The sequence below is a fragment of the Notamacropus eugenii genome, chromosome 3 (assembly GCF_028372415.1).
Source record: "Notamacropus eugenii isolate mMacEug1 chromosome 3, mMacEug1.pri_v2, whole genome shotgun sequence".
Lineage (NCBI taxonomy): Eukaryota > Metazoa > Chordata > Mammalia > Diprotodontia > Macropodidae > Notamacropus > Notamacropus eugenii.
This window is the reverse complement of record NC_092874.1, coordinates 4876693-4893861: the sequence shown is the minus strand read 5'-3', so window position 1 is coordinate 4893861 and position 17169 is coordinate 4876693. Positions and strand designations below refer to the sequence as shown.

The 17169-nt window shown below is 50.9% G+C and overlaps 1 protein-coding gene across 6 annotated transcripts in view; it reads right to left on the bottom strand.

Moving 5' to 3' along the window:
• PHF14 (PHD finger protein 14) overlaps nucleotides 1–6676 on the bottom strand; it is a 169898-nt gene extending 163222 nt beyond the window's left edge. For all 6 annotated transcript variants that reach the window (XR_011976477.1, XR_011976478.1, XM_072650791.1 and 3 more), the window contains exons 1-2: nucleotides 6597–6676; nucleotides 6396–6506 (exon numbers count right to left, since the gene is read on the bottom strand). Coding sequence is in view for 4 of the 6 variants with exons in the window: in XM_072650791.1 (XP_072506892.1) it covers nucleotides 6396–6506; nucleotide 6597 (112 nt within the window). In the remaining 2 variants the exon portion in view is untranslated. The remainder of the gene's footprint in view (nucleotides 1–6395; nucleotides 6507–6596) is intronic.
• Nucleotides 6677–17169: the final 10493 nt, after the last annotated feature.

Below are 17169 nucleotides of genomic sequence, written 5' to 3'. Positions count from 1 at the left end.
CATCCAAGCAGGACAGCTGTGGGACTGGAGAGTGGTCCTCAGAGGATCTATTATTTCATCAGTGAGAGCACTCCCCGCAACAAATACAGTTGCCAACCCCATCAGATGGGCATGCCATCTCTGGCCAGACAGCTTATGCCCTTAGAAGTCAACCTTCTGGCCTCAGGTTTCTTCCTCCAGAGCTGGGGCTCCTCAATCAACAGGCCCTTCACCCCCAGTCCCATCCATCACACCCACCAGAATCTGCACTCAGCTGCCAAGCCCTCTGGGAGACAAGGTCACCTCCCACAGCATGATGAGGCCCTGGCATAAGGCTCTGAAGGGGGACACCCTAAATTGGCAAATGGCTTCAAATCATGCCCCCTGCAGAGGTTAAGAACAGGTGAGAGCTGGGGTATGGAGGCAGTTCTCAGTGGTCCCGCCTGCTCCTAACCATCCATTTTGTTCACTGCCCTGGCCCTTGCAAGCAGCCCGGCCATGGACAAGAACCCTTTTTCTCCGCTGGAAAACCTGGCCTGGAAGTTAGAAGTCAGAAGCCTGGGTTGTACACCTAGCTCAGCCTCCACCTTACTGTGAGACCTCAGGCAAGTTACTAAAGCCCTCGGGGCTTCAGGCTCATCATCTGTAAAAAAAAAAAAAAAAAAAAAAAGACACTGAACACCATGATCTCTAAGGACTTTCTGTGAGTGCTAAGAGGCAAGAATTCCCTCTGGTTCCTAAATAAAAATGAATCCGAAGTCTACAAGGAACAAGAAGCAAAGAGAGGGAGAGAGAACCAAAAGCACTGGTACCGGGTGGTCCTGGGGGGCTGCTGCGTTCTCTGCTCCTGTACACAAGAGCATGTTCCACAGCCTGAAGGCCAAAGAAGGTTTCTGCACCGGGATCCGGGGGGCCGGCCATGGCCCTCTGATGTGTGTGTCAAGCTCTCACCACACATCAGGTCATTTCCCAAAAATTCACCCACCCGTGGTCTCCAGACACTAGCTAGTGGCATGAGGGAAAAGGACTGCCATGCATTAAAAATGGCATCAAACCTCCTACAATGAGTATCTGGTATCGAAGAGGGGCTAGAAGAAATACCAGCCAAACACTGCTGAGCTCAAACGGACTGCAAACCAGCTTCAGGAGAAGACAGGAGCTGCAGACAGAGCGGCTGTGCTCTGGGGCCTGCTTCAATCACCTCCCACTTGAAGTCTCACAAGGTCAGCCTCAAACACAGATGATCAGAAACTACGGTCATCCCCAAAGACATAAAGGCAACAGAATCTCCCTTACAAATGGAATCCTTGTGTGCCCTGAGGGCACATGTCCAGAACTAAATACTTTAAAAATAGGTGGTAACCATTACTTCGAAGTCCAAGTCCCTGAGAGTGCTCCAATGGAGAAAAATTACATTCTACTCACTTTTAGAGAAAAGGTCAAACAATCCTAGTTTGGACTCTGGTCTCCACAATGAAGACTATCTCATGTATTCTGTCTTCTGGGCCTTTGCTGGGAGGTTAGGGTTACTCAGAGAGAGGAGTGGAAAGGAAGCTTTTCCGCGTAATGAGCTGCCTTGCCAGTCTTATGTTCCCCCCTCCACAAAAGGGTAAATTTCAAGAATGAACTTCTGAGACATGTGTACCCTTGGGATTAGCAGGGCAATTCTGCGGTTCTTAAGGATCTGAGTTTTTCTCTGCTGTGGTTTAGCTACTGCTGCTTATATTCACTAATTTTTAAATGCTAAACTGTTAAGTGATGACTTTTATCAGGTTTGCCTAGGTGAAAGTTGCTACATGGGGATTACTTTTCTATAAGCTGACCAAATTTGCCGTAAATCCAAACCACAGCAGCCTGACCCAACTGCGCTGTTACTCTCCAGATTGAAATCAGACTCCAATGACCCAGCTCAGGATTCCACTCAAGCCAGTCTAATACCAGTAAATAAGAAGTTATTTTGATGAAAAGAGAACCATTCCACGTGCAATATGGCTGGGCTGGCCAGGCGGGGAAGGAAGCTCTACTTCTAATTCTTAACAGAAACTCTTCAGGACAGAGGTCAGCTCAGTGAGGTCACAAGCTCATTGCCACGTACGGTCATCAAGTTCCAAGGGTACATGTGGCCATCTGTGCTCTGCAAGTCTGTGTTTGAAGAGGACAAAGAAAAAAATCATTGTTTCACTGCCAACCCTGAGAAGGTGTGGAGGTAACTGTGGCCAGGAGTTCTCCAATTCACAGAAGTAAGGCTTGTGACCCCTCTGCCTCTCCCTCCCTTGGATTTAACTCCCTCCTTCAAATATATGACTCTAGGAAGCAACTACAAGTCTAGGACAAACAAGTGAAAATAAATAAAAAGAATGCACTTAAAAGAAAATGTATCTGAGACCGATCCAAATCCCTAGTTTCATTTAAGTGAGAATTCTGATTTCTCAGACATAAGACTCTCTCCCCAAAATCGCTGTTTGTATAATAAAGAAAGCAGCTAAGGAGCCAGTAAATTAGCAGCAGGAGCACCAATGACAAGGCCAGCAGCAGACTTCCGGGTAAGCATCTACAACTCGAGGCGGTAACTCGCGCGTCAGCACTCCTCAGCATCTTCTGTAGAAAGCTTAAAGGTTTGCAGGCCCCTTTATGTATTATCTCATTTTATCCTCCCCCTGGGAGACAGGGGCTTTACAGATGAGGAAACTGAGGCTGACACACAGCTAAGGAAGGGTCTGAGGCCAGATGCAAGTCCTCCTAACTCCAGGCCTGGAACTCAACCCACCGAGTCACTGGGCTGTCTCTTCATTCAATGAGGACCAACAAGGTCATTTCCCCACAGAAACTTCTTCCAAGCTGAACGCCATCAATAACCACACTGACCTAGTTTCCTGTGGAGCCTCTTGCCAGCCACATGAGGCTTTGTCACTTGTGACATCTCCACCATCTTCTCCCTGCTGTCCACACCGGGTCTCTCAGGGCCAGGGGTGACTCCTCCCTCCCGCTCCCCCAAGTTCAGCCAGCACACCAAACCTGCCCCTCTCTACTGCCACCACCCTAGACCACTCCGTGGGGCTCCCTACTGGAAGAAGGCTGCTCAGAAAGATCCTCCTGCCGACATACCCTTCTCTGACTTGGAGGACAGAACGGGCTTTGGCAGAGATCACTGCCCTTCAGCTCCACACTCATCACATCAAGCCCCTGCTTAAAAACCTTTGAGCTCTGCACCCCAGAATAGCTTAGCATGAATCTTCCCTCCATGGAGGCCTGATGGCAGCCCCAGGTGCACACCCCCTCCTCCTCCACACCACCAAGTTCTCTCCTGCCTCCCCATCTCCTTTGAAGAGGAAAAGCCTGGTCCCTTTCTCTGCCCATCCACAGACCAAATAATGAAGCTTTCCCAGACTTTTTCCACCAGTGGAATATGACAAAAAGGTTGGGGCTCTGACCAGGGGAGGTGATTAGACGACCCACCACGGCCTGGCATCTGTTTCTGTTGACTGTCTGTGGCACCGACATATGCTTGTTCAAAGATTCCTGTCTCATTGCCCCAACTAGACAGCAAGCTGCTTCCGGGGAGGGCTCACCATGGGCACAGTGTCTGTGCCTGGCAGCGAGCCTGGCATATTTTAGGTGCTCACTGAAGCATAAAAGTGTCCCAGACTGACTGTCCTCAAATTATCTTACGGGCAAATAAACCAAACGCATATCCAGAGGAGATATGCTTCTCCATTTCAGAGTTTTAATACAGTGACTGACCTAAGAAATATAAATGTATGCAACGTTCTCCGGACTAACCAGAAAAAGAGGTTTTCTGGATGTGTTTATCTTAATCTACTATAATGCTGCGATGAGGACAACTAACGATTATGATGACGACGACGGCATCCCTACAGCCCCACGGTGTGCCTGGTACTGTGCTAAGTGCCCTACAGATGGGCCTCACTGGATCCTCATGCCTTCTCCGGGAGGTCTGTCAAGAAGTCGGGCTCGCAGAAGGAACACTAACTTGTACCTGCAGACTTGTGTGTGGCTTCAGAATCTTACTCACAGAACTGGACAGAAATAGATTTTATTATTGATTTTCTTGGTCAGTCACTAGGATGGTAAACCACTCACCCTGAAATAGTGATCCATAAGAACACAGTAAGTGTACTTTAGAAAAAAAGAGAGGATCTAGCCTAACAAGAGGGCCAAGAGCTCCCTAAGGTATCCTCAGGGGCAGGATCACAGGACAGAGGGTGTTTCCTAAAGGTGGACCGCGCTCCAGGCACTGTGGGTGCAACAGCATGAATGGCCTCTGCCCCCAGGGGCTCACACAGCCAAGCTCCCGGCACACAGCAGGTGCTCAAGCAATGCTTCCTGTCTGCATGTGCACCAGAATCAGGCACAGCCTGGATATCAAGCAATCTGACACGTGGCTGGCAGTCAGGGCGACCAGGCAGAAGGATCAGGAGGAGCTTCGTGGAAGAGAGGGCACTGAGGCGGGGGAGAGAAGGGAGAGCGGGCACGGGGTACTGCCAGGGGCGCTGGGCGCAGCGAGGGGGCAAGTGTGGCTGGAGCCCAGAAGGCAGGAAGGAGAGGAAGGTGACGTAAGCCTGCCAAGGCCAGCGGAGGCAGGCATGAAGAGCCAGGGCCTGCATCTGACCCAGGGGGTGCCAGGGAGCCCTGGGAGCTGCTGGAGCTGGTGAGAGACCTGCCGGACCTGAGGCGGGGAGGGTGCCTCGGGCGGCCCCTGGGGGAAAAGGCACTGACCCAGGAGGGCGGAGAGAGGCGGAGGGACAAGAGGGGGACGCTGAATGAGGAGCCGGCCACAGGAGGGCCGGGATGGCGGGAAAGCCGGTGCCCGCAGGCCACAGAGGGCACGTCCAGCAAACAGCCCTGTGCACGGGGGTCATCGTGCGCGGACACGCGGGGGAGGGCGGAGGGGCCGGCCCGCAGATGACCCCACACAGGGGTCAAGGACAAGGACTGGCGGGGGACAAGGAGGCTCAGGCCGAGCCCAGGAGCCCGCGGGTGAGGGGCGGCTCACAGCAGGGGGTACCTGAGGGGGGGGCTCACAGCAGGGGGTACCTGAGGCCAGCGGGGGGGGGGGGAGCTCACAGCAGGGGGTACCTGAGGCCGGGGGGGGGGGAGCTCACAGCAGGGGGTACCTGAGGCCAGCGGGGGGGGGGAGCTCACAGCAGGGGGTACCTGAGGCCAGCGGGGGGGGGGGGGAGCTCACAGCAGGGGGTACCTGAGGCCAGCGGGAGGGGGAGCTCACAGCAGGGGGTACCTGAGGCCAGCGGGGGGGGGGAGCTCACAGCAGGGGGTACCTGAGGCCAGGGGGGGGGGCCGCTCACAGCAGGGGGTACCTGAGGCCAGCGGGGGGGGGGGGGGAGCTCACAGCAGGGGGTACCTGAGGCCAGGGGGGGGGAGCTCACAGCAGGGGGTACCTGAGGCCAGCGGGAGGGGGAGCTCACAGCAGGGGGTACCTGAGGCCAGCGGGAGGGGGAGCTCACACCAGGGGGTACCTGAGGCCAGCGGGAGGGGGAGCTCACACCAGGGGGTACCTGAGGCCAGCGGGGGGGGGGGGGGCGCTCACACCAGGGGGTACCTGAGGCCAGCGGGGGGGGGGGAGCTCACAGCAGGGGGTACCTGAGGCCAGCGGGGGAGGGCCGCTCACAGCAGGCGGTACCTGAGGCCAGGGGGGAGGGGGGAGCTCACAGCAGGGGGTACTTGAGGCCAACAGGGGGGGGGGAGCTCACAGCAGGGGGTACTTGAGGCCAGCGGGAGGGGGGGGAGCTCACAGCAGGGGATACCTGAGGCCAGCGGGGGGGGGGGGGGCGCTCACACCAGGGGGTACCTGAGGCCAGCGGGGGAGGGGGGAGCTCACAGCAGGGGGTACCTGAGGCCAGCGGGGGGGGGGGGAGCTCACAGCAGGGGGTACTTGAGGCCAACGGGGGGGGGGAGCTCACAGCAGGGGGTACTTGAGGCCAGCGGGGGGGGGGGGAGCTCACAGCAGGGGGTACCTGAGGCCAGCGGGGGGGGGGCGCTCACAGCAGGGGGTACCTGAGGCCAGCGGGGGGGGGGGGCTCACAGCAGGGGGTACCTGAGGCCAGCGGGGGGGGGGGCGCTCACACCAGGGGGTACCTGAGGCCAGCCGGGGCGCACAGCAGGGGGGCGGGGGACATGTACCCCGAGGCCGGGCCGGGGCGCACACGCACAAACCCGGCCCTCCCAGGGGCTTGAGAAGCCGCCCTTCTGCCACGGCCGCCCCCCAACGAGGGGCCTCGGAGCCCGGCCAGCCGCTGGGGGGGTCTCCCCCACCTGTCAGCCACGTGGGTGGCCCGTCCCCCGCAGGGCCTGCCCCCAGGAGCTCCCCAGCCCGGGGAAGGGCGCACCTGGCAGGGGGCCGGGGAGGGGAGGGCAAAGGCCGGGAGCCCGGAGGTTACCTGAAGCATCGCCCACTTTAAAGTCGCTGTCATCGGAGCTGTCGTAGTCGAGCGCCTCGAGCAGGGACGCGGCCAAGGGCTTCACGGGCCTCCGCTTGGAGCTGCGATCCACTGCAGGGGAGAGACACAGGGGGCGTCACGGGGGACGAGGAGCACGCGGGGCCCGCCCGGCCCGCCCGGCCCGCCCCTCCCCGCACTCACTAGGGCCGGCGTCCGCGGCGCGGGGCCGGGGGGCGCGCGGGGGGCCGGCGGCGGCGGCCCCGGAGGAGGCGGAGGCCCGGCCCTGGCGGCCCGGCCGACCCCACGCGCGGCCCGCTCCGGGCCGCCCCGCGCCGCGCCCCCGCCCGCCGCAGCGCGCGCCCGTCTCCGCGCCCGGGGAGGACGCCCGCAAGAGGCCCGCCCCGACCCCGCACACAAAGGGCCGCTCGAGGAGCAGGACGCAGCGCGCGGGGCCGGAGGAGAACCGCGGCGGCGAGGACGGGGAGCCGGGAGCGAGCCGGGAGGGGGCGGGACCGGAGGGGCCCGAGGGATACAAGGTGCGCCTGCGCCTGGGGGCGGGGCCGGCGGGCAGGAGAGGAGTGCGCCTGCGCCGGGGCCGGGCACAGCGTGAGAACGGGAGTGCGCCTGCGTCAGAGGCGGGGTTAGGGAGGGGGCGGAACAGCGGAGACGAGCTGCAGAGACTAGGCGAAGGGAGCGCCGCTAAAGCTGCCGAGGGGACGCACTGCGCCTGCGCTTGGGGCGGGGGAGGAGCCGAAGGAAGGGGCGGGGGAGGGAGAGCGCCTGCGCCGGGAAAGCGCTAGGCTAGGCATGGAGGGGCGGGGCCGGCGGAGAGGGGCGGGGTCGGAGGGGCGGGAGCGCGCCCGCTCCACCACCTGCCAGCAGCCTTTGTTCTGCTTTGCGGGCTCTGCTGCCTGACCTGCTGGGTGGTGAGCCGGTGGACAGAGACTCCCCGCTGAGATTGGACCTGCGAAACCCCTAGAGGCCGTTGGAGAGATGGGAACTATGGGAAAAGTAAAAATAAAAAGATGGGGACGGGGGTCCTGCTGCTTCACCAGCAGATTTCCCACCTCCAGGCTTTTATCGAGTACCGGCAACCCAGCAGTTTCCTCCCAGTTCCGCCGCAAGATATCTCTCCAGCTCACAGGTGGTCCAGGTGCTCCCCTGGAGACCCCCCTACCAATACCCTCCTCGCCATAGTGTCTGAGACGAAGGAGAGACACCAGGGTGACTCTGATATCACTCAGAGGACTGGGGACCCCAGTCATGCAACTCCCAAGTGTCCAAAGCACAAGGAAACAGTGGCTGATGAGTTGTTCACATATCAGGTCCAGGTGCTGGGCACCCACTTCAAGTGGGCACCCACCAAGAAGAGGGACAGCCCTGCCCCCTCCAGCACCCCCAAATCCCTGAGACCAGTGAGGGTAAAGACTGGAAGCCATCCGTGCAGGGAACACAGAGGGTCCTTCCCTGCTAACCTCAGCTGGGGGCTCTGACAAGAAGCAGCATGCACGGGACCAGGCTGACTGGGTGCAAGGCTGCCTGAGTGAAGCTTGGAGACTGCTCCCCTCTTTCCCCAGAACCCAAGCCCTGGCTCTGCTCCAGGAGCCAGACAGTGCCTTTGGGTATCCTCAAGGCTAGGGGATCCCCAAGAGGAGGCAGCCGGGAGGAGCATGCTGCAGACCTTTGGTCTCCTACTCAACGCTTTCCAGGAGCTCACAAAGCGCTTGCCGAGAATGGATAGATGACTGTATTCGAGGACCCCCGTGGCCTCCTGGATAGAGGGAGTGCCAGCCGAGGAGTCTGCAGAGGTACTGGCTGTGGTCACCCAACCTCGGCTTGGCCTCAGCTTTCCCCATGTACAATCAGGCTCATACCAGCACAGAAGTCAGAGGGCTCTGCTCTGTGGTGGCTGAATCTGGTGCAGACTGAGGAGGGGACCTGTGCCCGGGGGGGATGAGCACCTCCATGGTGTCTGCCTCGTGCTTTTCACAAGTTTTAGTTCATTTGATCCTCACAACCCCCCTAACAGAAAAGTGCTATCATCACCCCCATTTTATGGATGAGGAGACTGAAACCAAGTGGTTTGCCCTGGGCTCCAAGAGCCAGCTTTGAACTTGGGGCTTCCTGACTCCAGGTCCAGACTAAAACCATAGATGAACACAGAAATTAGGAGAAGCTGTGTTTGGGCTCTGGCCTCCAATCTGGTCTGAGTCAGCAGGTCACTGACCAGGGCAGGAAGCTCTGACCCTAGGGATGCTGGGGTTCAGCTGTTCTGAACCTGTAGAGCCTACTAGCACCCTACTAAGCACCATGAGCTCCAGCAGATCCCCAGCCTGGATCACTCTGGGATCCTTAAAGAGCATGGCCAGCCCTCCATACCCACAGAAAGCAGCAGCAGGAATTAATTTCCATTAAAAGACATGTATTAAGTGCCTACTATGTGTCAGACCCTGTGTTTAGCTCTGCAGATACAAATAAGAAAAAGACAGACAGTCCCTGTTCTCCAGGAACTTACTGACTAAAGACAACAATGGAGCTGAAAGGAAAGGACCCCAAGGCACCGGGAGCAGGACCAAGAAAGGTCAAAGCCAGTTGGTACAGACATGCCCAGAGTACAGCCAAAGAAGGGAGTGCTCTCTCCAAAAGGCCCACTCCTCAGGAACTTGTTAGCTCTGAGGGTCAGGTCACTGAACTCTTGGAGTGACTTTCAGGTTAACCTCCAAAGCTGGTGTTGTCCCAGGAATCACCTTCAGGGAGATGGATGCAGTCCTGAGTTCTGCCCAGCCCTCATCTCCATCATATGGAGCCAGGCATGCTCACCTCCTGCAACCCACTGCTACCAACAGGGCAGACAAGCCAGCCCAGCTGAAGTGGCAGGGCTTCCTGAAGGGGAGACAGAAGGCAGCATGTGCCTGGCAAGTCAAATCATGTCCCCTGTGATGTCCTTTTCCTCTCAGACCTTGATGGAGATAGCTTAGGATTCTGAGCCCAAGAGCCTTGGGAAGAGCCAGCCCCCTAATCCAGAGTCCTCAGCGCCCTCCTGGGAAGTCACCCCACAGAGACATAGCCTGGGGACCAAGGACTCATGTAAGAGCTTTCTGGCCACCAGAGTTCTTGAGCCTATCAGATGATGATATGAAATCAGAAACAAATAATATTGATTAAAAAAAGAGAGAAATTACATTGGTGGGAAAGCCAAGATGGCAGAGAAAAGGCAGGAACTTGCCTGACCAAATTCCCCTCCAAACAACTTTAAATAACACCTCAAAATGAATTCTGGAGTGTCAGAACCCGCAAAAAGACAGAGTGAAACAGTTTTCTAGTCCAAGACAACTCAGAAGGCCTGCAAGAAAGGTCTGTTGTAATGGGGTTACCATGGTGTGCAAGCTGTGCCACCTCAGGCCACACCTCAGCAAACAAGCAGCAGGCGTGGGGGTTGCTGAATCAGTGGCAGCTTCCAGACCTCTCAGCCCAGAGATAGTGAGGGAGCTGCACAACTGGGCAGAAGGAGAATACAGATGTCCCTTTGCTAGCATTGGGTACAGGACTCTATTGCATTGCCCATATACAGATCCAGGTCACAGACCTGGGTCTCAGGCCCAGGGAAAGGGGAGCACTCCCTCCACCCTGGGAGCAGAGCACAACTTTAACACATAAAGTTAAAAGTCAAGAAATAGGCTGGAAAAAAGAGCAAACTGTGAAAGAGGCGCCAAAATCCACTGAAGACAAGAACACCTTAAAAAGCAGAATTGGCCAAATGGAAAGAGATAGACAAAAATTCAGTGAAGAAAAAAACTCCTTAAAAAGTAGAATTGATCAAATGGAAAAGAAGGCACAAAAGTTCACTGAAGAAAATAAGTTCTTAACAAAACAAGTGGGAGCAAATGATTCCATGAGATATAATAAGATAATAAGAAATAATAAGATAATATCAAAAGAATAAAAAAAATAGAAGGAAATGTGAACTACCTCATTGGAAAAACAACTGATTTGGAAATCAAGGAGAGATAATTTAAGAATTACAGAACCACTTGAAAGCAGAGAGAGAGAGAGAAAGAGAGAGAGAGAGAGAAACTTTGACATCATCTTTCAAGAAATTATCAAGGAAAACTGCCCTGATATTCTAGAATCAGAGGGTAAAATAGAAATAGAAAGAATCCACTGAATACCTTGTGAAAAAGATTCCAACATGAAACTTCTTGGGAAGGGTGCAGCCAAATTCCAGATTTCCTAAATCAAAAAGAAAATATTGCAAGCAGCCAGAAAGAAACTCGAACATCATGAAGACAGTCAGAATAACACAAGATTTAGCAGCTTCTGTGTTAAAGGATCAAAGGGCTTGGAATATGATATTCCAGAGGGCAAAAAAGCTAGGATTACAACTAAGAAAAACAGAGTATAATCCTTCAGGGATTGCAGTGGGAGTAGGGGAAAGGAAGAAAAAGAATGGGGTAAATTATCTCACATAAAAGAGGTGTAAAAGAGCTTCTCCCTTTTAGGGGCAAAAGTGGGGAGTGGTTTAATCTTAATCTCATCAAAACTGGCTCAAATAGAAACTAACACACACCCAGTTGGCTACGGAAATATATCTTACCCTACAAGAAAGTAGGAGGGGAGGGAGACAAGGGAAAGGGAAGGGGGCTGATAGAAAGGAGGGCTGATGAAAGAAGGTGGTAGTTAGAAGCAAAACACTTTTGAGGATGAACAGGGTGAAAGGAGAGGGAGAGAGAGAGAGAGAGAGAGAGAGAGAGAGAGAGAGAGAGAGAGAGAGAGAGAGAGATAAATGGGGGAAAATAGTATGGGGGAAATACAAAGATAATAATCATAACTGGAGAATTGAGTCAAATTTATAAAAAGAGATTTCATGAACAGTTTTCAGATGAAGAAATCAAAGCTATCTATAGTCATGAAAAAAATGCTCTAAGTCACTACTGATTAGAGAAATGCAATTTAAAACACCTCTGAAGTACCACTGCACACCTATCAGATTCACAAATCTGACAGAAAAGGAAAATGACAAAAGTTGGGGGGGATGCAGGAAAATTGAGACACTAAAGCATTATTGATGGAGTTGTGAGCTGATTCAACTATTCTGGAGAGTGATTTGGAACTGTGCCCAAAGGGCTACATAACTGTTCACACTCTTTGACCCAGCAATACCATTACTAGGTCTATATGCCAAAGAGATAAAAAATGAAAAGGAAAAAGACCTATGTGTACAAAAATATTTATAGCAGATTTTTTTATGGTGGTAAAGAACTGGAAATTGAGGGGACACCTATCAATTAGGGAATGGCTGAAGACTGGTATATGATTGTGATAGAATACCATTATACTATTTAAAAAATGATAAGCAGGATGCTCTCAGAAAAACCTGGAAAGACTTATATGAACTGATGCAAAATGAAATGAGCAGAATCAGGAGAATTTGTGCACAGTAACCACAATATTGTATTATGATCAACCATGAATGTCTTAGCTCCTCTCAGCTGTACAATGCTCTAAGACAATTCTGAAGGGCTCACGATCAAAAGCTCCAGAGAAAAAACTGATAGAGTCTAAATGTAAATTTAAACATACTTTTTAAAAAAACTTTCTTTATTTTTCTTGTGTTTTCTTTTCAGGGAGGAGTGAAATTCTGTGTTTTCCTTCACAACATGACTCATATGGAAATGCGTTTTGCATGATTGCATGGGTATAACCTATATAAAATTGCTTGCCTTCTCAATGAGGTGGGAGGGGAGGAAGGGAAAGAATCTGGAACTCTAAATTTGAAAACGCTAATTTTTTAGTTGTTTTTAGTTAATTTATTTATTTTTAGTTTTCAACATTTACTTCTATAAGTTTTAAATTTGTATCCCCTCCTCCCTCCTCCCTCCCCAAGACAGCCTGCAGTCTGATATAGGTTATATATTTTTATTAAACATATTTTCACATTAGTCATGTTGTATAGAAGAAATATAATGAATAGGAGAAACCACGAGAAAGAAAAACAAAAAAAGAAAATAGTCTGCTTCTCTCTGCATCCAGAGTCCATAGTTCTTTCTCTGGATGTGGATGGTATTTACCATCATGAGTCTTTTAGAATTGTTTAAGGTCTTTGCATTGCTGAGAAGGGCTAAGAAGTTAGTCATTTCACAATGTGGCTGTAACTGTGTACAATGTTCTCCAGGTTCTGCTTACTTCACTCAGCATCAGTTCATGTAAGTCTTTCCAGGTTTTTTCTAAAGTCTGCCTGTTCATCATTTCTTGTAGCACAATAGTATTCCATTACATTCATATACCTCAACTTGTTCAGTCATTCCCTAATTGATTGGACATTCCCTCAATTTCCAGTTCTTGGCTACACAGAGAGCTGCTATAAACATTTTTGTACATGAGGAGCCTTTTCCCATTTTTATAATCTCTTTAGGATACAGCCCCAGAAGTGGTATTGCTGGGTCAAGGGCATCTACATTTTTATAGCCCTTTGGACATAGTTCCAAATTGCTTTCCAGAATGGTTGGATCAGCTCACAACTCCCACCAACAACGAATTAGTATTCCAACTTTCCCACACCTCCAACATTTATCATTTTCTTGTTTTTATCATGTTAGCCAATCAGATAGGTGTGATGTGGCACCTCAGAGTTGTGAAAACACTAATGTTAAAAATTGTTTTTACAAGTAATTAGGGGAAAATAAAATATTAAATTTTTTTTTGCCAAAAAATGACATTAAATAAAAGGCCTGACCACTTGCTTTGCCCCTTCCACTCTGAGGATTATGCAACCTTTATTTAGCCCTCAGTGTTGCCTCCTCACAAGCTAATGCATGTGAGCTCTCTGAGGATAGAGGCTGTCTGACCACTTGGTGTGTAACCCTAGCACTTAGCACAGCATTGTGGACAGAGCAAGCCATCTGATGGATGTTTTTCCATTCATTTCTTCATCCTCCCACCAAAATTTAGGACAGTTGTGGACACTTCTGTAGCCCCTTCAGGTCCCAAATGTGATCTCATCGGATCCTCACCACTGCCTTGGGAGGTGCTATGATGATCCCCACTTGGCACCCCCAGGGTCATGTGGCTCAGGCTCCATTCAACAGGGTCCTAATCTTATCAATATGCATTCTCCATCTAGATAGGTCTCCCTCCTAACTGAGCCTGGATTACACTGACAAAGCCCTGATCCCAGATTTGCAGCAAGGGATAAGATCCCATCTCTAAATAGAATCTCCCCAGATAAGGAATGTCCCTTCTGTTCAGTCCTTACACAAGACATTTTCCACTACACTGATGAATACAATTGGTCCCTATCAGTTTCCTTAGTTTATGCCTCCACTGCATTCAGTAAGACTCTATTAAGCTCCTACTATATACCAGGTCTTTTACCAGGTCATACTATGTGTGAAACAGTCCTGGAATCCAGAGGAGACACCCTGACTGAGAACTCCTGAGGCTGGACTTTGCTCCCTTCTATCAACAGAGCCTGAATTCAGAAGGATCTTAGCTCTCTATCTCTTGGTCAACTCTTTCAGTGAAGATGCAGTCTGAGGTTGAAAATCTTCTACCCAAGCCTGCCCATTTTATTCTTCTGTTTTCCTCAAAGAGAGCCTCAATGCAACACCCCCCACTCCCACCCCCACACACACATACACACACCCCTACAGGAAAAACTAGGCATATGGGCTGATAGTTGCTGGTCCTGTCCCAACCCTCCCCACAGTCTTTTTCTATTGGCTCTTTCCCCAGCACACATCCCTGGGAAGCCCAGAGCAATGCTTCTCATCTCTCTTACACTCCTCCTGTCCAGCCTATGGTTCCCGAATTTTGAAATCTTTTGGCATCCTGACACTGTCATCCAACTATGTGAAAGACTCCTGCCTTTCTGCCACAACCCAGCAGTGCAGGGCTGACCTGGATCTCTGTGGCACCAACCTTTAAACCCTGTTTCTAGGCCTTTCTACCGAAGCAACTCCTATACCACCCTACTGTCCCATGGTAGAGATCCCACCTCTCTGTGTTTCCATAGAAAATGGCCAGAGAAGGTTTATTAATCTTTGGCTAAAATCTTGGCCAACAAGACCTGCAGCATTCCTCAAGTTGAACAACTTAATAAGAAACAAGAAAAGGAAATAAGCGTGTTCTGGCACAACCTGTTTTTGAGGAGGTGAAGCTTCTGGGATCACTTGTCTGGTTCTGGCTCTTCCTTGATCATGTATGACACACTGTAAATCTCAGCTGGAATAGAATCAGCACCAGATGCTTTGCCACATGAAAGGAGCCTAATGACCCTCAAAACCTCTTCTTCAGTTGGAAGTTCAGCTAAGGAGGGACTGACCTGAGGTAAATGAGTAATGGCCTCAGCATTGATTGATGATGGTCTGTTGAGAACACTATGGAAGTGTTCAGCCCATCTCTCTAGAATCATGTCTTTACCACTAATCAATGTGGCTCCATCAGCACTGAGTAATTGTGATGCACCATAGGTTTTTGGTCCATAAATAGCTTTCAGGGAATCAGAAAAGCGCTTTGGATTGTTACTATCAGCATAAAACTGAATTTCATCTGCCTTCTTACTGAGCCAGGAATAAAGCATCTCTCTAAGCTTTGCTTGTACTTTGCTTTTGATGGAATTAAATGCTGCCTTCTTAGAAGCAGATGAACTATCCTGATGGTAAATCCTGTGGAATTCTCATTTTTCATTTAGCAACTTCTGAATTTCCCCATCATTTTCATCAAACCCGTCTTGGTGTTTGCGAGTGTTCTGACCCAGATGAGCAAATGCAGTGCTTCATTCAGCTGGTGCTGCTTCTATTCCAGTTGAGATTTACAAGGTAAGGGGATCATTGTTCATACAAAAACTGACTGAAATCTTTCAGGTTATATGGCAAGAGGAGGTTATCCCCCAGGAGTTCAAGGAAGCCTCCATTGTCCGTCTCTATAAGGGTAAAGGAAATAGAATGTCCTGTGACAATCTCTCTCTTAGTCCTTGCTGGAAAAATTATTGCTAGAGTCCTCCTTAATAGGCTGATCCTTCACCTGGAAGATGGGCGTATACCTGAGAGCCAGCATGGCTTCAGAAAGGGCCGAGGAACAGTCAATACGGTGTTTGCTGCTCAATATCTCCAGGAGAAATGCCAGGAGTAGAACAGAGGTCTGTACACAATGTTTGTAGATCTGACCAAGGTTGCCCAGGGAGGTTTATCAGTACTGTATGTCACTTTCACAATGGCATGTTTACCTGGATTCTGGATAATGGACGAAGCTCTTGTGCCTTCCCAGTCACTACTGGAGTGAAACAGGGCAGTGTGCTTGCTTCCATGCTATTTAGCATGATGTTTTCAGTCATGTTGTCAAATGCTTTCAATGAGGATGAACACGGCGTCATGGTCAACCACCATATTGATGGCAAGTTCTTCAGTTTGAAAAGGCTACAAGCCAAGACCAAAGTGGAGGGAGTGTTGGTGCATAATTTTCTGTTCACAGATGACTGTGCACTCAATGCAGCCTCTAAAGCTTAGATGCAACAAAGTATGGATCAATTCTCTGCTGCCTGTGCTCATTTTAGCCTAATAATTAATACCAAGAAAACACAGGTCCTCTATCAGCCACCACCACACCATCCATAAGTGGAACCATCCATTACAACAAATGGAGAAGTTTTGAATGCTGTGGATAAGTTCACTTACCTTGGTAGTGTACTTTCCAGGGATGTACACGTTGACAATGAAGTTGATGCATGCATTGCCAGCGCTAGCTCGGTATTTGGGAGACTCCAAAGAAAAGTTTGAGAAAGGAGAGGTATTAGCTGACTACCAAACTGAAGGTCTACAGAGCTGTTGTGCTGACCTCATTGTCATATGCTTGTGAAACATGGACAGTTTACCAGCGCCATGCCAGGAAACTGAATCGCTTCCATTTGAACTGTCTTAACAAGATTCTAAGGACCACCTGGTAGGATAAGGTACCAGACACTGAAGTCCTTACTCGAGGTGAACTGTCAAGCACTCAAATTATGCTTCAAAGAGCACAACTCCAATGGGCTGGCCACGTTGTTCCAATGCAAAATGTACACTTGCCAAAAAGAGTATTTTATGGAGAACTCGCATGGGAAAGATGATCACATGGTGGCCAGAAGAAAAGACACAAGGACACTCAAGGTGTCTCTCAAGAACTTTGGATTTGATTGTGCAACATGGGAGATACTGGCACAGGACCACTCAGCATGGAATGCCCACATCAGAAAGGGTGCTGTGCTCTTTGAGGAAAACAAAATTAAGACAGCACAAAGTAAACGTAGGATGTACAAATTTGGGATATCCACCCCAAATATTCACACGGACTGTTTGTGCCCAACCTGTGGTAGAGCATTCCAAGGTCATATTGGTCTGATCAGTAACAGTTGGATACACTGAAATTTCACTTTGTCACGGTGATGTCATTTTGGGCCTCTTTGAGAACAAAGGACAACCATCATCCAACCGTTACACGCTGTAGAATCTTGCCAGATGACCTAGAGTCTGAAATCCCCTTCTCTTCCCCACTTTCTTCAATGGAAGGAAATGGACAGATGAAAAAGCATTTCAACATTCAGTTTATGCGGGGCATTGGGTAAGCAGAACAAAGCCCATTCTTTCATTCCAGAAGATGCCAGATAAAGGGGAACTGGAGCTGAAAGCAGTGGAGGAGCTGGGAGTGGGAGGGAAGAGGGCCTTATGACAAAAGGAGGTGACAGCTCCGCTCTCAGAGCCCAGGGCCGGGGGCCAGCAGTCCTGGTTCAGTGGGAGGTAGA